Source organism: Melanostigma gelatinosum (genome assembly GCF_949748355.1).
Source record: "Melanostigma gelatinosum genome assembly, chromosome: 18".
NCBI classification, from domain to species: Eukaryota; Metazoa; Chordata; class Actinopteri; order Perciformes; family Zoarcidae; genus Melanostigma; species Melanostigma gelatinosum.
This window is the reverse complement of record NC_136651.1, coordinates 7,184,799-7,210,441: the sequence shown is the minus strand read 5'-3', so window position 1 is coordinate 7,210,441 and position 25,643 is coordinate 7,184,799. Positions and strand designations below refer to the sequence as shown.

The 25,643-nt window shown below is 44.2% G+C and overlaps 1 protein-coding gene across 9 annotated transcripts; it reads right to left on the bottom strand.

Annotated features, from left to right (window-relative positions):
- Window positions 1–667: 667 nt before the first annotated feature.
- Window positions 668–25,152, bottom strand: nup214 (nucleoporin 214). 9 transcript variants are annotated; one of them, XM_079288927.1, is made up of 37 exons: window positions 25,031–25,152; window positions 24,327–24,522; window positions 24,067–24,221; window positions 23,490–23,688; window positions 23,340–23,410; window positions 23,165–23,228; window positions 22,890–22,993; window positions 22,156–22,262; window positions 21,953–22,022; window positions 21,678–21,801; window positions 20,085–20,243; window positions 19,268–19,697; window positions 19,036–19,172; window positions 18,838–18,926; window positions 18,429–18,512; window positions 17,740–17,889; window positions 17,440–17,598; window positions 17,227–17,330; window positions 16,956–17,135; window positions 16,652–16,740; window positions 16,474–16,560; window positions 15,978–16,256; window positions 15,693–15,860; window positions 15,202–15,310; window positions 13,481–13,544; window positions 13,106–13,150; window positions 12,718–12,787; window positions 12,062–12,146; window positions 11,859–11,911; window positions 9,960–11,459; window positions 9,027–9,094; window positions 8,745–8,928; window positions 8,448–8,600; window positions 7,288–7,474; window positions 6,274–6,455; window positions 6,001–6,034; window positions 668–915 (listed from the first exon to the last, which is right to left on the bottom strand). In XM_079288927.1, the coding sequence occupies exons 1-37, from the start codon at window positions 25,070–25,072 to the stop codon at window positions 900–902; spliced, it is 5,997 nt and encodes a 1,998-aa protein (XP_079145053.1). In that variant the 5' UTR covers window positions 25,073–25,152; the 3' UTR covers window positions 668–899. The 9 variants fall into 9 exon arrangements, with proteins under 9 accessions (XP_079145053.1, XP_079145049.1, XP_079145050.1 ...); XM_079288923.1 differs by lacking the exon at window positions 668–915 and adding an exon at window positions 4,877–5,474; XM_079288924.1 differs by lacking the exon at window positions 668–915 and adding an exon at window positions 4,877–5,474 and having other exon boundaries at window positions 8,745–8,925.
- Window positions 25,153–25,643: the final 491 nt, after the last annotated feature.

Genomic DNA, 25,643 nt, shown 5'->3' with positions numbered 1-25,643 from the left:
ATACCAAATGAACTCCCCCAGCAGCAGCTTCTGCGTGCCTGGTTGCACTGTCTGTGCTATCCTGGTCACATTCCTGAGCTTTGCATTCACAGCTATATTTACTCGACTCAGAGTCTGTGAGCGTGTTGCAGTGTCTCCCGACATACAGATCCACCTGTCCCTATATTTGTAATACTAAGTAATCACTGTGCCACTGTATCTTCAGCATCACTATTAATACTTCAAATGCTGGAGGTGAAATAGCTCTATATCATTCTTTGTGATCTCTGGGAAAATATTGGGATTTATTAGCCACTGATCCACAGAACTGCACTGGCTCGGCTATTTTGGTTTGAAAAGTACTCCGTCTTAACGAGGATAGACCTCGATATCACTCTGCTGTTTGGAGGACTTAGTTTACACTTTATGCCACGATTTCACCTCCAACGTTACATTACTGGCAAACATGGAAGTATAATGCCTTTGAGTCACCTTTATATTTTAGTATAATGGAGAATTCAAAGGCATATGTTAAGATTTACATTAAGCAACATACTTTCCAGTCACAAGATTTTGATATCCCTGTTGATAGCGTCACTCACAGGGTTTCTGCAGTTATCGAAGTTAAATTAAAGACTTTTCAACACCATATAAAATGCACTTTAATATCCATTTTATGACCATATCGACCACAGTGAAAGTATGATTAAATCATTTGTTTTTTTAGTACTTTCCAGCATTATATCACAACAATTAATCAACACAACAGTTTTTGAAAAATTGAAATGACAAACTAAGTTTTCTGAAGAGACACTGATCGTTCTTGCCGGTGTGCTATTGTCCCAGGTGACGACGTGAGTTCTCGTGGTGATGTACGGTCACGCGTCTCGGCTTATGAACCCCCTCCCCTTTGTAATCTCTCATGTGGTGTTCCGACTGTTGAGAAAAGTAAAAAAAACAAAAAAACATCAACACGTTTCATTTAGATTGACAGCAGTAAGGAGAGCGTGTGAAGCAAAGGTCACGGATGTGGACCGTCACATCTCGTTATTCCACACTGCTGTGCCACGTGTAAGCACCTCCATAACAACAAGCCGTTCACTCATTCTCTAACAAACATGCACTGAATACACCTGGCACCACTTTGTATGTATAACTAATATCTTTATTAATGCTCAATAAATTATATATCCATGTTTTATAGATCAGTTGCAAGCCATTTATGACAACAGATTCTGGGTTGCCACAATCCTAATGGCTGGTATTTATCCTCTTTTTTTAATAATGCAACTGGATCATCACTTCTGCGGGTGTTCATGTTAATAAGTCGTTAATAACGGGGTTATAAACATCAAGTCTACATCATTTCTTAACAGTAGTAAAGTAAAATAGTTGTACAACTAATACTTTATAAGGCTGCCTTAACAGAAAGTGTTCCGCCTACAAAACTTGCCTCGGAAAACGTGACTTTACACAAAAAATGTATCAGCTAATTTCTTAATCATACGTCAGATTGCTCAACTATGCTACAAAATAGAAACAATACTGTGTCTGTCGGTGGGGTTTTAGAATACACATCTATCGGGCAAAGGCTAAAGCTAAACAAATCATTTTTAAGACGCTTTCTTTGTAAAAAAGGAAGAAAGTCCTCGATTCAGCAAATGAGAGAATTAACTACTGCAAGTGTTGACTGAGATTCAAGAGCTCAAAGTGAAATAATGCAAGTCTTCTGCTGCAAAACAGATTCCATGCGGCATCAAAACCACCGCAATCAACTTATACCTCAGGAGGTTGGACAAGATAACGAACAAAGTTACTTTTTGCGATCGGTTCTGACAAAGTTGATTGATGCCTTAGACCATGAGCTCAAGCTCAAAGTGAATGCCAGCGCTGTAGAAGCAGGGAATGCTCACCTGAGTGGGACATTTAGAGGTGCCGCTGGGAAGCCAGCTGTGGCTCAGCTCACACACTTCAACAGGAAAAACAGCTTTTGCGGCAAAAGCAAAAAAAAAAGGGGCGAATGTCAAGTGTGCTTGAGATACTGTCGGAGCAAGACATGCACTTAAACGAGTCTGTTGTCCGTCCTCTGGGGGGAGTTTATTGTCTCATTTTAGATGTTCGCTGATGTTTACATTTGAATGATGGAAAGGGAAGCAGTGTGGCGATGCCTTCCCCCTGACATCCACGGTCGAGTCTGTTAAGACGTTGAACCCGTTCTCAGTAATCCATTCACATGCGGACTAAGTGTGGAAATTGCTGTCGCATGCACGTGTTTTTCTCGTATCACACGTAAATGGAGAGAGGGTGTCGACTCTCCCTGCAGAGGCAGGGCTCACTTCTTTCTGGACACTTTCTGGATACTTGGAAGACGAAATGGAGTTTGATTTAAATTAAAACTCTCAGTTTAAAGCTCCTTCAAAGTATCAGGATAAGTAATGACACTGAACTGCGTAATCCCTGTGAGTCACTTAAAGACAGAGCGGGAAAGAGGAGGAACTGAGGAGGAACTAAGGCAGGTGAGTAATTAAAGGCTCTGATAACATTTGAAATGAATATTAATAGTAAATGTGACGATGCAAGACAAAGACAAAGTATAAAGCAAATATATTGTCCCTTGCTTTGGATTTTTAAAGTGGGCTGTTTTTGAAAATGGCCACTTTTACTCGTCGCTGTTTTGGCTGGTAAAATATTTGACATGCCTGGTAAAGTAATATAACAATTAACTTTATAATTTGTGAACGAAGAGAAGTCCTGAATTGGTGTGCAGATTCATGTTCTTAGAAGGCGGTACTTAGGCACTTGAAGCTAAATGCTAACATCCGCAAGCTAACAAGATCATCATGATAATATGCCGATGCTAAGCAGTTATGTTAACTGGAGTTCACCATCTAAAAAGTGTTAGCGCGCTAACATTAGCGACTTGGCAATAAGCAAAACAAAGTACAGCTGAGGCTGATGGGGATGTCGACAGTTTTGCGCGGGTATTTGGTCACAAACCAATAAGAATGAGTGAAATGTTGACCCGAATGAAAGGTGGATGAAAGGTTATTCATTCTAAAGGGGAACAATACAATTTCATGGCAATCCATCAAATATTTGTCTTGATATTTCAGTCTGGAACAAAGTGGTGGACCGATCGATCAACATGGTTGAAAACCAATCTGGTTACAAATAGATTTCCTTTGGTATAATCTTACGAACTCAGGTGGTCTGGATCTTATTCTGTTGCTCTGCAAAGCAAGAACAAATGGACACTGGTAACCTTAGACCTGCAGTGCACCACCGTGTCAGCATGGTGTGCAGCGAGAAGAGAAACAGGGGGCGAGGTCTCCCTCGCCCGGCAGTGGATTAGTGGATTTGGATTATCTGGGCAGACAAAATGACCCATAAGGGAAAATTGTAGCACGCTCTTTCAGAGGAGCTGCTGACCACCCAAACACACAATAGTGTGTACAACATGGCTGGCACACGTATGGGAGACACCCGAGTCACCAGAATCCGTAGCATTCACCACTGTTCATAGGAATGTCTTAAGACCCCAAAAGGTGCACCCACTGGGGAGTGAAGTGGCACATGTAGGGATGATGCATGTGTCAGCAAAGCAGGATGTGCTTAAGAGCTGCCGATCATCACTTACTTGGTGGTGGGGGGGCACAGAGAATGACGGTGTGGTTGGGGGAGGGGTGGGAAGTGGGTTTGACGAAGCTATTTTTATCTGGATTCCATGAAGGCAGCTGCCATCCTCCCGAGTGTCGGTGAGACTTTCCATCACCAGGAACAGCGACACACAAAGAAAGAAGTCTCTCTCACTGTTGAGTATTTCAGTTACATTTGTGGGGTAATGACAATAAAAACAACTCTGTCATTAATGCTTTCATAGAGGCCAGTTGTGGATTGGGTGCTGAAAATCTCGTAATCTCATCCGGTTCAGATGAAAGCATGACAGACTGGGCTCTGTAACTGCCCGTGTGTCCAACTGCAACTCTTTACCTGAGACATCAAATAGAGCCGCCGCTGATCAAACGTCATTGTGATAACGCAGCTCATTATGAGTCTTCAGACAGAAACACAAGACATTTATCATTTATTTGTCGCAAATTCTCTGCAGGAAGTCTGCCGTTTATATATAAAATATATATATATTAAAGACCATCGGGGAAGAAGGATTCGAACATTTCAGCATGTGGGTGATTTCAGGTCACTTTTTTTATGACCGTGACATTCCCGACCCACTTCAGAGCGACCCGTCCGGTGGGAGACCCACGATAAGGATGGACAGAGTGACCGTGACATGCTCCACAGCCATAAGCCGGGAATGTAATTCCGTCGGTGGTGACCCAAATGCCACAACATCGAGTCTCTCGATCAGCATTCTCCCACTGCCCAATTTAGCTCCGCATGACAGTCAATGAATTCCTCCCTGAAGACGGAGGAATGAGCTGCATATCAAGGATTTAGCATTAATTCGTGAACACTGCCGTGCTATTCTTCATGCCACCTCGAGTTAAACAGAATTTAGTTTTGTGTGATTATCCTTCAGGAGGTGATTGTCCTCTGTATTAAGGAAATACTAAGCACAGCCATTCCGCCCCGTGGCGTGATGCTGTGAAATGATGTTACAATGGATGTCAAGACGTTTTGGTCAACATTAAACTCAATAAAATTGTATAAAATCAAAGTGTCATCTCTCCACTTTGCAACATAACTTATCTAAGCAGCACGCTGAAGGCTGTAGATCATTTAACACTTTACTGCTTCCAAGACCATAAAGAGACACGACATTACACACTAATGTTTGTTTCTGTTCCGTTTCATAACTACGAGAGAATAAACATAATAAATGAGCGATTAACATGATGCATTAAGAAATACAATTTTGCATAGACAAATATTTTTGAGAAGTTTCATTTATTACCACACTTTCATGCAAAAAAATATATCAATGGGGGGGATTTACTGCAAAAATCATCTGAAAAGAAATGTATCACTTTTTCCACCATTGACCACAATTCTTTGTGTTACAGTTCAGCATGTCTGGCTCGTTTAATTTTGGTTGTAGGCAACATTTTTGACATTTATTTACAACCGTACTGACTGAATTTGAATCTGTATAGACATGCAAAGGACACCATTTCCCATCATTCAACGAAAGACTGAACTGTTCAGGAGATTTAAAGTTTTTGTGCATTTAATATGCTTAAAAGTGCAAAAACAAAAACTTACAAATGCTGGACACAAAATGAACTAGAAACCAAAATTTTAAGTTTTCTATGATTTTTTAAAAACCTGTTTAATAACTTGATTCTCCTATGTCCTAAGAACATAGTAAGATCAGGCACAAAGTTCCCAAATGAACATATAGAAGCGCAGTCTCTGCCCTATTCCCTTCACACATTACGTGGCACGAGGAGCTTGATTGCAGAAAGCACTGTAGCAGTGACGTGGACGTTTAATAAAACTAGCTTCTCCAACTGGCAAATGTTTGTGGACTTGATCTGGAAGAAGAAACGACAGACAAAGCAGAGAGGGAGAGATTATTGAGAAGAGTTTCAATGCCAGTTGTAATATTATTAGATTATTAGAGGTAGGAAGTGGGATTGAGGGACGAAAGACCGAAAAGGAGAAGCAGCAGTGATGGGAATGAAACTATAATCACAACGGGGCAATTAGTAAGGACGAGCTCGGAGAATGATGTATATTTAGTGCTGTAAATTTGATCTATTGGACATTTTTTTATAGATTTTAGATAGATGTTCATACAGTGAAATAGCAATAAAGCTCAGTTTGAATCTAAATGAATAAAGAGAAGGGAAAAGGCAAATTAAACGAAATAGACGAGGTGGTATTACATCTGAAAGGTTCTATGGGGAATGGTGTTGTGGTAGAAAGATGCGAGCTTCACCACAAGCACAACACACTGCTGCCAGGGACGAACAGGGACACGTGGGTCTGTCCATTCATTGGCTCTCTCACACACACACACACACACACACACACACGAAATGTGTGGACCACACTTACTGGTTTGTAGAGCCAAAGGTGTTTCCAGAGAATCCTACCAAATGGAGAGAAGTGATTATTCGGGGGATCGTAGCAATGAAACATTGTGACTGGAATTTGCTCCCAAAAAAGGTGAAAACCCACAATTGTAATGCAATGCTCATTTCAGATGCACGATGAATCGCCACATACTGAGTGGGCAACTACGATTAGGATTTGCACTGCTTGTATACATTTATAATTTTAAGAGGACATTTGAAGACGACGAGGGAAGAAAAGAAGTAGCCGTCTCACCTCCCGCCTGTTGTGGCTGTTGACCGAAGCCTGAGAAGCTGCTGGGCTGACTTCCAAACCCGGAGCCCTGTTGTTGTTGTTGTTGCTGTTGTTGTTGTTGTTGTTGGGCGAGGACCCCGAACGACGGAGCGCTCTGAGTGGCTAGAGCGCCAAAGGACGGGCCGCTGGGCGGGGAGGCAAACCTGAAAACAGAAGCAGACACGGAAGGCTTGATGTAGTTAACAGCAACAAAAACTGGACATATTCCTTGTCTAGCTGCTACTGTGTGTGTGGATTGCGAGACAGGGGTTTAAGAGGTAATCCCACTCCCCTCGACTCCCATGGGGAAGAATAAGCAAAACCGAGAGGGGAGAGAGCAAGCAGGCCAGTTTAATCTGCAGGCAGCATGACCGTGGCGTGAGATTATCTGAGGGGGAGTAATCTAGTCCTGCACAGTGCTCCAGAGGTTTGGGCTCATCAGAGCCACGCTCACTGTAACAAAACACATGGTGGACACACAATGGTGATGAAGCTGGAGAAAGCAGTAGAGCGGGAACAATGACAAGAAGGAGAAGATTTTTGATTTGGAATGAGTCTGATTTGGTGGTGGGGGGGGGGGTGGCTGAAAGGAATTTTTCTGTCAAATTTAGAACTTAAAATTGGGTTTGGACGAAAACAAACGTGTCTGTATTGCAGTGTGAAAGCAGCCTCCCTCAGTGAATGGACAAGGTTTCAACGGGGCTACTAAAATTTGCTCTGTTTGGTAAATTTGATCATCGCTATAATGTTAATGGAGAGTTTAACGCTGTGGTGAATGGTGCTCTTCAGTAGCTTTATGTGTTATGTGTGCGTGATGGCGCACTGAGCGAGAGACAAAGCTGATGTTCCCTGCAAGCGAACATCAGCTTCTCTGCTCTGCTCACCCCTCTGCATTACAAAAACGGTGCAGACATTCTCAACTCTCAGAGTAAACTGTTGCTTTCATGTGTTCCACTAAACTTTTTAACCTTTCACAGAGCACATTAAGCCCCTTACCCATATCCTCCCATATTGGCTGCCGCGGTTCCCTCTCCAAACACTTTACCAGCCGAGGGAACATGTTGTTGAGGAACCATGTTGTTGGGGAAGGAAGGGCTCGAGCCGAATGCTGCTCCACCACCAAATGCTTGGGAGCTACCGAAGGAAGGGGGGCTTCCAAACACCGGGGCACTGCCAAAACCACCTGCAGGGAGGAAAACAGAAAGGTTTTGTAACAGAAACCAGCGGAATATACACACATGGTCCTCAGCACTGTTCCACGAGCAAATAAATATTACAACTAGTATTGTTCATATCTCCAATACAAGTCAAAATGTTTCCCTATTGTATTTCACACTGACTGAAATTACAGCCAGGCTAACCAGCAGGCCCGCAGTAAATAATTGATTGAGCTAATGTAACAAGATTACATTTCCCTGTACGTTTTCCCTGTATGTGCATGAGTATGCTGAGCGGTACCGACATCCCAGTAGAGCTAACAAATAGCAGGGAGGGCTACCACAGTGACCAAGAGTGATAATGTTTCTGAAATAACTCATTCTAACTTTTTTTGGGGTATCAAATGTGCATATGCACCGTGACTCGGTGCGTTGAGCGGTAACCCTGCATCAGCGGTGTTCTAACAGGCAATGAGACATCCCGACTAGCTCCCCGTCTGCTCTGCTGGGGTGAGGAGATAAGAGCCCCTTGCTGTAGCTCAGGTGATAAAGGAGAGAGCAATGTCAGCTGATGTGCACGATGTCATTATGTGCCGAGGCCAAGGATTGCTATTATAGCCTTCCCACTATCACTGAACCTCACACATCGCTAAACCAGAGCCCCCAAAAAATGTCAAACAGAGAATATCAAACCCCTCTAGTACGAGACATATCGGGTGAATGTGTGTGGAATTATGAAATGATGTAATTACGTCGCTATTTACATTTGCTTGGCCTTTAGCTCAGTTCTAATTGAGAAAAAGAATCCCGACCGTAAGTACGTATGAATCACATGAGTCTGGGTCTGAAAATGTCAGCACTCTGAACGACACTATGAATGATAAACCGTTAACCGCAAAGTGCAAGCAAGCATCAGTTGCATAGAGTGGTTGAGAGCAGGGTGAGCCAATAAGAACCAAAGTACTATTAGAATAAAAAGGAACACAGGGGAAGCCGTACCTGATTTTGTCGGACTAGAGAAGGAGCCAAATCCCTGGGATGCGACGCTCCCTGCGCCGGTGGTGAAGGTCCCGCTAGGTTTCTGCTCGCCGAAGGACGACTGTCCAAAGCCAAAGGTCTTGGCACTGCTACTCCCAAACAGACTGGGTGCACCTAAAGGAGATTCAAGTTTTGTTTATTCTGCTTCAGTGTGATGAAGCTGTGACACTCGCTCAACGATATGTGAACAGAAGTTGGAGTAAAAACATTTGAGCCATCTTAATTTCGTTTTTTTTTGTACAGATGGCGTGAGCGTACCCGTCTGAGCGGGCTGCCCAAACCCTCCGGTGGGGACGTTGGTGCCGAACGGGTTCTTGTTGACAGCGTCTTCGCTCGGTTTGCCTCCGAGGCCGGTGAAGAAGCCTCCGCCGGCAGCTGAGCCCGCTGGGTTGGTGGCTGCATTTAAGCCAAACAGAGTCCCACCAGATGACGGCTGCTGCTGCTGGGAGAGAAACGTTAGTTAGACACTGTGTCCAGAAGAATGGAACTGGTTGCTCTATTGTACAATCAAACAACTGTAAATAAATCAGTGGATGATACCTGGCCAAATACACTTCCGCTGCTAGCTTGTTGGCCAAACACAGGGTTGGCGGGAGAGCAGCCGAAAGCTGTAATTAAAAGAAAAATAGAGTCAAGACAGAAACATCCTCAGCGCGACTAGATGTCAGGAAGATTTTATCAGGAAGGATTTATCATATCGGCGGAAGAAAAGGAAGAACTCTAATAATAAGTGAACTCTGGTAACTCTGAGAGACAGGAGAGGCTGAGTCGATACATTAACATCAGCTGTCAAGACAAAGACATTCCCATAATATGCTGGGTATTCAGAGAATCTATGGGAATGCGACAACTCCCCTCATGCCACCCTCTTTACTCAGACTACTACTACTACTACCCCCCCCCCCCCCCCCCCAAACCACCCAGGCAGGCAGTACACCACAGACACATTGGATGTCTTCCCTGCTGCGAAATGATGGCTTTCCATCTGAAAGAAGTGTCACATTTGACGTCTGACGCCGGCTCAAACATCGTCAGACACAACTTAACTATTTGTAGCGGTGTAGTTCTGATTGGTATAATATAACGGCACTTTTGAGTGACAACAACGTCTCCAGCTGACTTGTTGTTTTTACGGCTGACTGGTTCGAAATTGAGAACCTTGTGCACCCGATGCCTTTGAAAGCCTGGAGGTGTCGTTTTCCTTTATTTATAAATAGTCACAGGATTCCAATATAATACTGTGTTGTGGTGGAATAATGTAATGACTTCAGACGGGTTCAGTGTAGCATTAGTGACATTGGAACTGTAAATTGCATATGCCATAGAACATGGAAGACAAAAATGAAAGTGAATCAGGAATCTGGGCATTTTTTATCTTTACAAAACTATCAGATTTTTTAGAAATAAAACTGTTGGCCACAAATTCTCACCATATCTTAAGAATGAGCAGTTAGAAAAGAAGCACATACTCACACTCACCTGACGGCTGTCCAAAGCTGAATCCTGTAGACGAGGATGTGGTGGTGTTACTCCCAAACACAGACCCTTGTCCGAACCCTGAGCTCTGGCCAAATGCCGGTGCCGTGGTTTGTCCGAACAGCCCCGAGCCAGTGCTGCTGGCTGTGATGGCACTGCTTGTGCCAAAGGAGAAGGAACTGGCGTTGGTGGCAGTAGCGTCGCCAAACACACCTCCGCCAGCAGTCGCACTGCTAGAACTCGCTCCGAAGGCCGACTGGCTCAAAGAAAAGCCGCTGGGTGTCTCGGTGTTGCTGGCAGGCTGACCAAAGCCACTCACCTGGCCAAACACAGATTTGCCAAAACCAGTTCCAGTTGGTGTACCGAAGGCAGTTGAGCCAAAACCGGTGGCTGCTGGTGCTGCTGGGGCTGAGGGGGCCACTGGGCCCGCGGGGGCTGGAGGAGCAACAGGTTGTCCAAACACACTGCTTCCAGCTGTAGTTGTTGTACTGTCAACAGTAAGGGTGGGGGTGGTAACTGCAGCGGCAACTGTGGTGATAACCGGTATAATACCAAGGGAACTGCTGTCTGTCATTGCAGGAGCAGGGTGAGTGAAAATGGAACCTGGTTTGTCAGAACTGGGCACCTGGAATGCTGTTGGAGCGACCTGGGACACGGGTGCTACAGCAGGAGTGGCCGCAGCTGAAGTGGGCACAGGAGCAATGGCGGCGGCGGCGGCGGAGGCGGTGCTGTCTGGGGTGGCTTCTAATGCGGGAGCCGCACTGGCTGGTGCTGGAGCGGTGGCTTCAGTTGGTGCAGCGATGGAGGAGGGAAGGTTTGCGGTCGGGTTAAATGTGGCCAAAGGAGGTGTTGGTGCTGGAACTGCTGCGGCGTCTGCTGCAGGCTCGAGTACTACAAAGGGACTGCTGCTGTGTCCAGCTGGTCCAGCAGCAGGTTGTTTTTCAGGGGGCGGTGTGGGTTCCGAAGGTTGCGGGGAAAACGTTGGTTCCTCTGAGGAGTCTGAAGAAGCTGCAAGGAGACTACCGAAAGACGTAGGTGAAGCTGAGTCAATGGAGCTAGACTGGGGAACAGAGAAGGCCTGCTTGGGGTTCGGTTCAGGAGGCTTGAACAAACTGCCTGACGCTGCTGCCCCCATGGACAAGTCTGCGACTGTAGAATCTTCTGCAGACTTCTGGGGACCTGAAGCAAAGCTAAACGGCGCCGCTCCCACAAAGCTAAATGAGCCAGCAGCAGGTTTGGCGGCTGAATCTTTAGCCTCTTCTCCGTGGCCCACACGCAGTCCAGAGAAACTGCCCAGAGTCTCTCCTCCAATTGTCTTTAGGGGCTGTGGCTCTATCCTGAGGGCAGATGTGGCAAAGGCGTTTGGAGGCTGGGTGGGAGACCCTGTGCCCAGAGCAGGGGAGGTGGATGTTGGGGTGAGGGCGAATGGCTCTTCTCCCGCCTGCCCAAACATCATCTTGCCATTTCCACCGAAGGAGAACTTATTCACATCCTTCACTGGAGAGACAAATAAGAAAAGGATGAGCGCGTGTACATTTGCCATCATCCTAAATCAACTGACCGAGAAAACCAATCACGTCAAGCAAGAGGCGGGCTTTACTACTTTACCACCGACTTCCTGTTTGTATGCCGGTAGATATCGTTCGAACGGACATTGATATTAGCGATAGTTAATTACGATGACATATAGAATTTTCCCCTCATCCTCATTCAGCAGCAAGAGCTCGACGTCTGCACTGAATCATTTTTCCCTCCGTTATTTATCGCCGCTCATCAGCTGTTTTGGCTGACTCGCTTTGCCAAGGTGCGTTTTTGAAGCGTCCGCGCCTGTTGCGCTGCGTCTCGCCGTGATCTGCCCCTAAGATTGTCTGATAGCAAGCTGCTGTATCGTCTTACCTTGTGACATTCCAGCTCCCTGAGTAACGGAAGAAAAACTGAAGCCTGCAGACCTGCAAGAGAACATTTAAGTCACAATAAAATTTAGTTGGTCTCCCCAGATCACATTTGATTGGATACATACATTGATGATTATGAACATATAATATGTTAGGCACACTTTATATTTCAGAATGCTTCTTTACGTTTCATAATTGACTCACCCTGATACAAAGGAGAAGCTTTTGCTGGTGCTTTGCTCTGCTGAGAAAGCAGGAGCCACTGAAGCATCTGCTTTGGACGATTGACCTGAAAGACACAGGAGTTTATTACCCGATAAAGACAGAATCGTGAACTCCTTGCACTCTTGTTTCCATATCATATCATATTCAAAACTATTATTCAGCAGCCCAAAAGTAAAGGAGATCGATTCAGAACGATTCAGAGATGTCAGGGTATTTCTCCCGTGCAGACTCGGTGTCTATTCTGGGAGGATGTGTGTGAATGTTTTAAATTATTTGTAAGGGTTGGAGATTCACAATGTCCATGATACGCCAACAAAGACGGCACAGAAAAGACGCTATGCTACGAGTCCCAACCCGGCATCTTGTAGCAGGACGACAGAGGTAAATAATACATTTTTTTCCAGACATCAAAGCAGAGTGCTGTTTCAAAGATATCAGTTATTTTAAATCGACTCAGAAGAGCCTCGATCGCAGCAGCAGTGTCGCCTGTAGCGGCCTCCATTGCTGTTATTATTACTCCTCTGTTCCAGCGTACAGCGGCATTAGACCCGCCCCTGGTGCGGATTGGTTTATCATTAAAAACCAAACAGCTTAGAGGAAACTATTGTATGCGCCTGTATCTAAGCAGTGCTTACCAAACACAAAGCCTGTTTGTGGGGAGGTTGTGCTTTCATTGGACATCCTCTGGATACCTTGGGAAGGATTCTGTAAAGACAGTTTTTAAACGGGCATCGGCTATTAGAGGTTAATTCTGCAAAGTCTTAATACAGACAAACGGTACATCCATTGTGTATGATTAAAAGACCACAGGTTCCTCTGAACACACCGCTATATCTGCTGCAATTTGAAGGCAGATGTCGAGAAAAAGCGAGTGTTTATTTGCACACATGTGGCTGGAGATCAGTATGTTTTGAGTCATTCCCATTAAATTGAACCATGACGAAGATTCGTGCGAGGAGTTCCCATGTCACCAAACTGCAATTTGTAACATCAACATGAGAGGGAGCCGGGGGCATTTCTCACCCGTGTAGTTAATGGTCCGCCTTCGCATGTAAAACTGTCAGCAATCTGTGAATTGTCACAAGTTGAACAATCTTTAAAATTGCAGGCAGAGGGATACCAATACTGAATGTGCTTCATCTTAAGTGTTTGAAAGACAGCATGCAAACGGACAAAATACACTGAAGACATGTATGTGCGGCTGCACCAAACAGTTCCACTTGGAAATCTCAAACACTACAGGTGGTCAAGTCAATATTGTCATATTTCTTTTAATCAATTCACCTTATTTTTAAGAGAATCAGATTGTGTACTGAATGATATATAGCTGTGTGGGTGTACAAACGTATGACAGGATGATTGACAGCTTGGGGAGTGATGGGTAGATGTAGTACTCACTCGTTTGGCCTGGTTGGAAGACGCTGATGCAAAGACGTGAGCTGCTGGATCTGGTACTGATGAGCTGGGAAACAGAGCAGAACAAGGAGTGGAGAGAGCGTTCAGTGTTTGGTTTGTTGGAATTCTGTTCACGTGGATTAAATACAACTCACACCTTAACATCTAGTGAGATGTTAAGGTCTACATGAGGTATGCACAACCAAAGACCTGCTCTCTGCTACCAAGTATTTCCTTTGTGTGGGATTCCTCAGCTCAAAGCCTAAATGAATGGTAGTTAAAATTTTAACCAATCTTTAACAATGTAGATTTTGAAATTTTTTGTTTTGGTAAAACTAAATATATCGAGCTGGGAATCATTTGAAGAAATGTCTGAACCGTTACACTACTGCGAGATAAAAGAGTAGGCGGGAATCAGGTAAAAAAAAAAAACACATTCATAATCGTCTTACTCTCAGAATGCCTTGCTGTGCTCGTTAGTTATTGTGAGCAGGCTTTATTTGGGGAAAAGCCACAAGGACGGACGGCCTGCCAAAATATCAAGCTTAGAAAGTGGTGCACAGCCCAGTGAGGCAGCAAGAGGAAGGTGCAGAACGAGAGTGTGTGAGTCATGCAGGGAATTAAGAGTCCAATGAAAGACATGAAGAAGAAATGGAAGTGAAAAGGATCACGGTATTAAAAGAGACAATTAGACAGTGTGCATACAGTGCAGTCTATTCACACCGTTTTGTTTTGGCTCCATTCTACAGCATACTGTTTTTGTTTTTTTAAACATACAGTTATATATTACATCATTACGTCACTGTTTCATCTAAAATCCAGTGTGCTGGAGTAGAGCCATGACAAACAAATAAGGGAGGTTTGTAAAAATGCAGGAAATTGAAGCAGAATTTTTAACTGAACATTAAAAAAAGGTAAGACTAAATAGACAGTGATATTTATAAATGTGTAATTATATGGAAGAGATGGAATACTTGAGGAAAATAGGCTCGAATGCAGAGCCTCGTGAGATTAGGTGGAGTCAGTGACCTGATAAATGTCTGCCGGGGAGACGCATTCAAAACAAGCAGCAAACCCCTGGAGGACTCACAGTGACAGACTGTGTACTCGCTGTATCACAAATAGATCCATGTGGATACTGGTAGGATTTAACCTCATATATACATAGATAGGAGCGATGGGACAAGATGGATAGATTAAAAAAAAAAAATTATGAAAAGAATAAACAATTGCTTAAAAATTTGAATTTTCAAAAATCGAATTTAATTGATCTGCCATGTTAATTAAACATGTGATAATACGACTCTATTCCAATTCAAAGTGGACTGCATGAGAACCAGTTTGGGCATATATCGCTAAAACGTGTCATCAGTAAGCGCCCACAAACTACAAATATTGTGTGATTGTTTAGTCATTCTGTAAAATAAGACAATGAAAGTGTCTGTTATGTTGACATCATTGTCACTGCATCATAAGAGCCATATCCAGACCTGAAATGTTAAGTAAACACCACAGAACTTTGGATATATTCCTGACTTTAACTGCCTGAAACATGTAAAAGTGGTTGTCTTAAGACTTTTGTATGTATGTATGTATGTATGTATGTATATATATATTTACATACATTTATTCAAAACCTCTCCTACCGTAACACAACTAACTGTCACTTACTTAAGGAAATTTCCAGACATAACAAAAGAAATCGATATAATTGTTGTTTTTACCTGATGATGTTGGAAACCGGCGTAGGAGGCCCTTTGTCTCTGAGCTCCTGGACATTGACCACCTGAGGAACCGTCTTCAAAGTGGACTCTGTCAACGTAGTGACCACAGCTGGTACACACAGAAATGCAAATGGAACCAAATCACATGTAACCAAATCACACACAGAAGTACACATGTTTATATTTTAAAAAGGAACACACCAGGCAGGTGTATTTATATGAATTCAACATGTCCATGGGGATTCCTGCCTGGTTAGAATTGTACTGAAACAGTCTTAGTAAGTGATTCTAAGACATGATGGGGGTTAAGCTACCAGGTTGATATTATTTCTGGAAGTCTGTGTCTCCCCCTGGTGAATTACAGCAGGCACAGCAGTACAATATGATACAAACAGCTTCTTAGACACACAGTGTTGCCCAGAACAACTTAATACATCTCCCATTAACCATTTAAAAATAAACTAAGTAGTATTTTCAACTGCTCCCCCTACCTGTCTTCTGATTCGCCAACTGCCTGCGTAGAGCAGCAGTGGCTGCAGCCTGCTGGGCGGGGTTGTTGACAGGGATGGTCCTCTCAGATGGTGGGGCTCCATGTTTTACCGTCTTTGTGGCGAGAGCAGTGCTGTCCGCCCCGCTGAGGTTGATCTTATTGGTTGGAACTGAAATATCAATACAGCAACAGTTATGAAACAAAGCATGTCTGCTGGTGTTTGGCAGCAGTCCTCTCCTGGCTTTGAAGGACAACTTTAAAGGAATAGTTAGTGTGATTTACTCACTAGGGCTGGCAACAGGGCTCATTCCGAAGGGTACTGGGTGGATTTTTGTTACGGGAGTTGACTGGATGGCCCCAAAGCCAGGCGCGATAGAGGGGGTCCTCACAACTATGGGGTGGCGGGGATTGGACAATGCTGGAAGGATGACCGGAAGCGGTTCTGGCTGTAGCTCCTCCTCCAAGTCAGCTGGGTGAGGCTCCAGGGACTGGGAGGACGTAGAGCTCACATCGTCCAAGTCCTCGTAGTATTTAGGTGAAAGGAAGGCCGAGCGAGACAGGTTGGCTGGAGAGAGAATAGACGAAGAACATCTAGTTCACCAATAACCGTGGTATAGCTGTATTATGGTAATATTGTTCTTTTTCTTTGTTTGACTGCTATTGGAGTCCATTTGAGTTTTCGTTTCACGGAACGACAAATTTAAAGCCAGTAGACCGAACTTACACGAGAAGAAATGACTTGGAACCCTTGTTAAAAATCTGTTTGTGCAGGATGTGTGTACCTGGTGCAGTTGAGCGGACAGGAGGCATCTGTCCCTTTGAGAGGAAGTTACGCAGCTGGGACTGTTTCACTGGTGAGATCTTGACCGCTGGAGAAACATATATATGTAGCATATGCGGAAATTGAGAAATCTTATAGCCTTCATTATTTTTACACCAAAAATATATAAAGATTGATACCTGGAGACTCGGATTTGGTTTTAGGCGGGGTGGTGTCCAGCCTGGCTTTCAGGAGTGCGTCCCTCAAACTCTCAAGCTCGCTTTCCAAACTGTCATAAAACACAAATACAAGTTGTTTAGGTTGTGAACAACAACACATTTTCTAAAGAGCTGTTTGCAGTGTACTGGTGCAGATAATTACAAATCAATGTTAATGTCCCATTCCACACTGAAGCTGAATAACAATCTACAAAATGCAAAAGTAATTCATCCCTGAAATGTTCACATTCCTCCATCTCTACGACTGTTCTATGCCAGCTCCTACCCAGCAGTTGTTTCGGTGGCGGCGCTGCGGTTTATAGTTGGAGCGGTAGTCTTGTTGTAGAGGCGCAGTGAGGTGAGTTGCTTAATCAACTGGTCCAATCTGTTCTTCTGTTGGTTGATGATGTACAGGTTGTTGGCCAGAGTGGTGAACAGACCCTCACGCCCCGGCACGGCCATGTGTCTGTGAAGAAAGTCATCATTTCATAACAAATTCTACTTAAACGTCAAGCTTTTTAGCACCAAATTCTTAAATAGCAGGTCTTTGTGCTTACTTCTGCTTTTTCTTCTTCTCAAGGTGTTTCTCCCACTCAACATCCAACACGTCATTGACGTCTTCCACAGCAAACGTAGCGTACTGGTAGAGCCTGCGAATCTCCTAAATAAGGAAAGAAAAAAATTCAATGAAATAGAAGAAATGCTAGGAGTGTGTAGGCGACTCATTTAAAAGGCTTTACGAAGAGTATCGATTCATGCAAACATTTCACCTTGAGGTGCTCCTCGCTGCGGGGGTCCAGAGGTTTTTTGTACAGCAGCTGTCTGTAGTTTCTGTCTCTGCTCAGCTCACTCTGGGCCTTGGCTTCTTCTGCACCAGCAAAGCCCTCCAGCAAGGTGGTCTTCAGTGTACCAATGTCCCCATGGAGAGACTGCGGATGAGAAAATAACATGAATTCAGCTAGGAGACACCCCAGCAAACGTACGACAGTGACTGCAAGACCATTGCATTGTGGGTAGGAGGCAGCTGTTGGGTGTGGGATTTAGTTTTGGTTTTCTAACCATGGTCTTACCTCTGTTGTTTCCTTAATCTCCAGGGTGAATATATGGAGGTCCTCTGACTCCTTCCTTAACTCCTTCATCTCCTCATTGGTGCCAACCTTGAAGTCAGCACTCGCGCTTCGTGCCTTAAGATCGTCCAACTCCTTCTGGAAGTGTGCAATCTGATAACAAGCCGAAGACATGTTTCGTTAAATAACAAACAGAGAGTAACCGAAGCATGTCGTGCTGGAACAGAATTTCAAAAACTAACCTTTTTAGGAGGCCAAATAATATATTTAAATTGTGTCAGAGTTGTAGTATTAATGCAGTTACGAGTGAGCAGGAAATAGTCAATTAAGCTAACCTGACCGATGTTATTGAGTAATTTAGTCTGATGTCATTAATGCTTTATAACTTGGGGTATATTGTGCTGTTTGTGAACCAGTCTACCCAGTTTACATCATTATTAAATTACATTTTGATCAAGTGTCAGGCCAGATATGTCGACAATGATCTCTTTTACTCTACAATCTCAACGGGTCATATCTTAAGAAAACAAGCAAACATCAGTTCTGCAAGGTCAGCGCTAGCTAGCTAACCTAGCTCAGTTAGCTTACAATATGTAGCTGGCGGTACGCTAGTATTTTTGTCCCCATATGGTTCGGGCCACGAGGAGAAGTGGTGCATGGCACTCTAGTGTGTACTGGATGATGCATCTCACCTCCTCCAATATACCGGCCATAATGGGATCGGAGTCTTTCTTTTGCTGCAGCTGCTTCTCCAGGGCCTTCACACTAACAGCTGCCTGCACGGAGAAGTAATAAAGTAGATTAAAACCAGTAGGAAACACACACACAAAAAAGCTAAAAATGCTGTCATGTAATTAGCACTATGGCTCTTTAAATACTAGGGTGAGTGTACGAATGGAGGCTCAGTGCCTTCAGCGTGTTCCTATGGTGGATACTATAGAAATAAGAGTAAAAGGGTAATTCTAACAATGTCATGCTTTATCCCCACACACGCTCTCTAGAACGCCATTTTTTTCTAATCCTAACCGTATTTTTGAAAAAACTAAAAAGGTCTCATCAATGTATGAACAGATAACACCCTTCATAATAAACAGATAGGACCTGTGGAGTTTGGACACGGCCCTGGGCAGCAGGAGCAGGTTTCTGGACGACTGCGGGCGGCATGCTGGTTTGAACTGGACACACTGGGGCTGAGACACAACCAACAGCATTAGAATCACAAGACCGAGCCATGAAACACTAACCATTTCAAGAATTCTTTGACCAAATATCAAAGAAGAATGACTAAGGCAGGCTTACTCGATACAGCTGGTGGCTTAGCGACTGAGAGCGGAGGGGCGGTCAGACTACTGGAACTTGGAGCAAGTGTTTTGGGCAACGGGGGATTGAAGGAGAAAGACTGCGGGGACGCTGCTGGGGTCTCCAGTGCTGAAAACCTAGGGAAAGAGCAGACAGATTTTCTGAGTCTTTGTATGTATGCATACAAACTTCAATGTCTCCATTGCAATACCGTGATAAATGATAGATTTACCTCTCATTTAGATTCAGTTTTACTGCTGATGGGGAGGCAGCAGCAATGCTCTGGGGTGTTTGAACTGGAGCTGTGACCGCAGATGGTTTGATGGAAGGGGTGAAAGAAAACGCAGAGGGAGCGTCAGCGGCAGGTTTGGAGGCAAACGAAAAGCCAAGGGACCCCGAGCCAAAAGGTGCGGGCACCCCCATTGAGAAAGGTGGAGGAGCAGTGGTGGCGCATGTCGTCGGGACCGAGAAACTGAAGCCCGATGACGGCGCCATGGACGTCGCGGGAGCAGCGGGAACCATGCTGAACGGGGCAGCGGAGAAGGATGCAGCGGGGGCTGGAGGGGTGGAAGCAGCTGCTAAATGAAGACCGAGGTTCGGGAATGGTGCAAGGGCAGATGGGATGGAGGCAGCAATTCTGGGTGGTTGGGCTGCCAAAGAACCTGTGAACAGAACAGAAAGTGGCTCTCATTTGACCTAATCACACGCTGGGCAAGTTGTGTCGACAAGACCAAGTCACTTTTCTCATGCACAAAATGGGTTGAGCCCTTTAGGAGTAAAAGCTAGCACTTCACAGTCTAGTCGAAGATGGTTTGCTTGATTGACGGGTCTCTCAGGCTGTTAAACTGAGCTGTGAAACCAAACTCCATTTAAAAATGCCCCTTTAGAAACCAACGGGTGGCATGTCAGATGATACGTCCATGAATTTCAACAGCCTTTGATGGCATCACACCAGAAAAAGGAAAATCTTGCAAACAATGACTGACAAGACTGCATTAGATGACTATCTCTTCATGAAATGTATCACTTCACGTCACAGGCTCTCTCACCTGGCTTGGGCAGTCTCTCGCCCTCCAAGGAGAGGACAGTGGGAGCTGAGACCAGTTGCTTAACCCCAGGATTGAGGTTGAGCAGAGCAAATGGGCAGAGCAATCCCTCCGTGGACAGCATCAGCATCGTGGGTGCTGGAGGCAAGGTCTTCTCATCAGCTGTGAGAGGGAGGAAAGATGGGAGACAGACATTCAGACAGAGAAACACTATAGTCTACATGATGTGCAGAGAAAGACTGAACAGCAAGTGCTTTATGCTCACTCTGCGATGTTGAAAATGCTGTTTGTGGCTCATTCTGCCCCCCAGTGGTTAAAAAAAGTACCCAGAGTTCAGTTCAAATAAAGGACACTGTACTCGTGTGCAGACACAACCGTCCTAAGATGCCTCATTTGGTAAAGCAGTCCATCGCATCGCCCCAAACTCTTCACACCCACTTCCCCGCACTCTCCAAAAATCATGCAGTGCGCTGTGGGCTGTTGAAACAAATGGCAAAACCCAGCCTAAACCAACATTTAAATTATGACTGAGTGTTCACACTCCGAATTAAAGATGCATTAGTCAGAGTTGACACAAGTCATTTGAGACGCGTCCAAAAAAGTACACTTTGTCCTCTACCGCTTTCTCATATCTTCCTCAAGTAGAACTTCATCTGTGGGTGACAGCAGTAGCTGCTCTTCAAAGACGTTCCAGTGTTTGATTCATTACCGCCGACTCACCTCTCTGACTATTGTCCTAGGCTTCACATATTTAATATGCAAAATACATATTTATGCAAATGTGTCACAAAATAAAATGATTGTAAGTTATACACAAAATAAGCACAACGCAGAGAAAAACAAAAAAACAATAGCATCCTATGTTCAGTTTATGTTGTATTTCAGTTTATGGAACTGGAGTCCAAATGAGAATGAAAGTGGTGACAGCGAGCGAGCAGAAGGGAGGGGCACATCGTAAACCTCATCAGCATTCTGCAACCGGATCGTCTGGGCTTTGTTGTTTGTTGTGGTCCTCTAGCTTGCCTGAGACATTTTAATGAGGGCATTTTTTTTTCTCCAACTCTTGTTTCCCTCCCCTCACTTTCCCTTTCGAACGTCTCACTTCAGATAAAGGTTTTGATCAGACTATAATCATGTCAAATTGTTGCTCCAATTGCAGGTTGTTGTTTTTTTTGTTTCATGGGGAAGGAGTTCTTGGAGTGACGGGGAGAGATGGGGCGAGACAGCAACAGCAGCTCTACGTGAGCGTCTGGCAGACGAAGGCATTTAAGATAGAACAGTGTACTGAGACGGCAGCTTATCTATATTCTCTACACACGCTGCAATACAGCACTGCAGTGGATGCTGTATGCACAAAGAAACCTGATGGATTCCAGCCTCATCTGATCATTAGGGGAGTATTGAACATAACTTTTAAGGACTAAAACAGACTTTACTAGGCTCCACAATTGGTGTTATTTCGCCAAAATTGGTCAACTGACTACCACCTTTAGTGTCGGCTTTGCCGAAGGGAATTAAAGACAACCATTGGGGGAAAGTGCAAGCGTATTGTGTCAATGTGCAAATCTGGTCAGACAAGTGAAGAGAGTGACTTACTGATGTGGATCTCCTGCTGGCTGGTGAGGTCTATGGCTAAGCCGAGGGGCAGAGTGTCTTCATTCGTCTTGGTCACTGGAAGCTCAGCCCGACTCGCGTCTTCCAGGATCCAGAGCTCCCAGTTCTAAAAAGGACAACGATCAGTCATGGTCACCAGCCTCATAACGGGTTTTTTTTCCCTCAAAACTATACAGATCTCAGTTTACTTCACTCCTGGAATTTAAATGGAAAAAAAACACACCGTTCATTTCTAGTTATATTACTAGTATCGGTACCTTGTCCTCTGGTCTGGCGGCTATGACGCTGACTTCAATGGAAGCCGCTGATGCTGCAAACACAAGGTCCCTGGATGAAAAAAATAGATGAAGCAAAACATTACACCAATTCAACAGGACACTGAAATAAATCAAACTTAAGCTGATAAACAACACAATGATGGTGCTTTTGGGTGGCTCCTAGAAATGGTGGTCATTCTTACCAGTCCTCCACATGGCTCAGAAAGTAGTGGTGCTGTCGCTCAATGCAGCTGCCGTACACCGTGTCACTAAAGTTCAGATACTTTGTCTCTATCTTCTCATCCTTCTTCTACAAAACAAACATAAACATATAACACTTCAACACATTTGCTTCATGTACATTCACACGCTGGAACAACAGATGAAACGTCTGTATGGTGGAAGCATACTAGCTGCTTGATAGTTACATTTTACCAGAAAGAACGCCACCACAGATACTGAGAAGTACATGCTGGTCATTAGACATCCAGCTGTGTTTTAAAATGTTAAAATACTCGTCACACAGTTGAAATGAACATGGAGACCTCAGTAGCTCTATGAAACCAACAACAGCCTTGTACTGTATGGCTTAGCCGTCATTTGCATGAAGCGTCAAATTACAATACTTACAGAAGCGCATGGGAGCTGCAGTAGGAGCCTATATGTGACTACAGAGCCACGACACAAGAATACGGTGACAGCACAAAGCGTGTGGCCTTCAAAACTACAATATAGAATCTGGCAGAGCATCGAATGCTACACTGGTTTCTTCACCTTGCTGTTGTGGCCATGTGGAGAAAATATCTTCAATCAAACACGAAACACTGACGTGAATTTCAAAAGGAAATATATTTAACTTGATTGAAGACTGGAGGGGTGAAACCCGACAACAACCCAAATGTGATTGGGTGGACTGTGGATGTAGGGCGTTACTCACAGGAAGAGAGATCAACACTAGCTCGGGAGGGGTCTCCAGGGACCCATCTGCAGCAGCGTAAACCACCGCAAACACAAAGGTTCTCAGCCACAGCACATCCAGAACTGTGAGAGACAACGGGAAGGAGAGGCATTAGCCGCAGATGGGATTCAAACAGTCATGAAAGTCAAACTAAATGACGTAACATGTATTATACTGGTTTTATATGCATTTCATAATCAAGCTCAGTTTTCGGGCGTACAACACAGCTGTTAATACGTTTTTATTGGTCTTACCTTTGACAGGTTGGTCAGAGGTGTAGAAGTGTGGACATGGGATACATTTTTTCTCTTCCAGTGCCTTTTCAGAGGAGGAGAAAGTCAGTTATACATCTTGTCAAGTCATTGAATGCTGCAGCTCTGACGGAGCAATAAGTGCTTTATTGTTAATCACGGTGATTTAGGTTCTTACTGGTGTATACTGACTGACTGTGGAATTCATTTTTCCTGCAGCGACTTGTTTTCCTTTTGGACTCCAGCAAACTGTGTGAAACAAAGTACATTAACTAAAGATATAAAGAGAACAGGTGAACTCAACTAGTATGCGCAGTCTCCCACTTACTACATGTGATGCCGCTTGAAGCTGGTAGCTCAGCCTGCACTCTGACACCGTCGGTAACATCCAAAATCATCAAACGGCCGTCAGACAGAGAGGCAGCCAACATGGACGCCTGTCCAGGATTCCACTTCAGGTCTTGCACTACGGTGCCGGGGGGTACTGCTGGCAGCAAGGATGCAAAAGGAAGCTTCTGTGGTCTCGCCTGGAAAGGCAAAAAGAAAAGTTGAATAAATGAACATCAGGGAAAGAGAAGTAGTCACATTTAAAATGTAGACTATGCCCATCCGCAGTAGAGGTTTACAAACTTTGGATTAATGCATTTTAAACAACTGCTGGATGCGTTTTCTTAATATTTGGGGCATCTGCAAATCTGCTGCTGCACATAATTGGATAGCTCTGAATGAAGTCAGCTTAAAATGTTCACCAAATGTTCATTGGAATAGAGTCAGGACATCGGCCAAATACTTCGTGGAGGATCGTGGTGATCCCGAGACCTTCAGTGCTGCACAGCTAGCCGATCTTCAACGATCTGTTCATGTTTGTTAAGTAAACAAACACATATAAATGCTAAAGTAGTCACCTTGTTCACGAAGGTGCGGACGTCATAGAAGGTGAGGGACAAGCCCGCCCCCTCAGACATGCCACACACTGACAAAGTGAGCTCATCACAGCTGAGAGCCAAGTGGTGCAGAGCCAGTTCCACAGTCACCTCCGCCAGCGCCGCTCTCCCCTCGACTAGAACAGAAGATGAGCATTTGATTGCATTGTGGGAAAGAGACATGAATGGAAAACTAGATTGGATAAATATTCAAATTCAAAACTGTACGGTCACACACGTACTTATTTCGTTGGCGTTGCCATCAAACGTATCAGCAGTCAGGATGTCTCGAGTTTGGTAAACTTTGAATGTTCTGTCGAGCCCGACGAAAGTTAAACCAAATTTGTTCGAGATGGTGAGCAGACTGCTTCTTTCTCTCGGCAAATCTTCAGCAGGGTCAAAGACTCTCGTTTTCTTCATCTGACGAAACTGAAAATCCTGAAGAAGGAAACACACAAGTACTGATTGTTACTTTAGGGTGAGCAGTTAGGGGTGGTTCACGTTATGTGGTTCCAGTTCAATAACTGCAAACTAAACCGTTAGTGAATGTCTTAATTTCACACACAGGAGATTGTTAAGTCCCATACTGTCACGTTAACGTTCAACTCTTCAATGAGGATAACGTTACAAGATGTGGCGGATGTGCTAATAGCTAACGTGTTAGCATCAGTAGCTGGCTACAACGTCAGAAGATAAAAGTCGTTTTTTTGTTTGTTTTACTTTTAAGCGGTTACCAACGTCTCTAATTGTTATTTGTGTCCAAGTTAATACGGCTCCTTAACGCTGTATGCTTTGTGCTGTAGTTATATAAACAGAAAACACAAACCGGGCCAGCTAGCCAACCAGCTAAGCTAGCCGGAACCATAGAAAACCAACCGACTCAGTGCGAGCTAACATTAGCTCACACATGCTAACTTGTCAACACAACTTGTGGATAACGTCATACCTTCATTTCCCTCTCAGGAGGGGAGTCTGTGTCGTCACTCATTTTGAGGGGCAGACGCTGTTGCTTCTCCTGTAGATCTCTTGTATTTTGTTTATTCTCTCCTTGTCTGTATCTGAGACAATTTTCCGATACACTTTTAGTCTGTCAGCGCAGCTGAACACACGCCGCGCGATTTTGCCATAGAAAAAACGTCACAGCTAGGCAGGATGACAAGTAGATCCCAGAGCACCCTGAGTCCACACGAGCTCGACTACACCTCGACAAAATGGGGACAATTTCTGGCATATTTTTGGAATAATGTAGGGTAATATTTGAAGACAAATACAAAATAGATCAAGCTCCAATGCAGATTAAAAAAAGAAGAATTTATGAAGAAATGACATGAACAAATTCCCCCCCAAAACACTATTACCAAGCCATTACTCCTCTTTTCTGTCCTGCAAGGATTATCTTAATATCAATCTAATAACAAACACTTTGCGATTAAATCAGTCGAATAAGATTTAACAAATAGGATAGCACAGAGGCCTCGTAAACTAAACTTTAAGCACAATTAAATAGCTTTTCCTCAAATAGAAATTCTAAATCGACCAGGACTGAAATCTTAAGGATT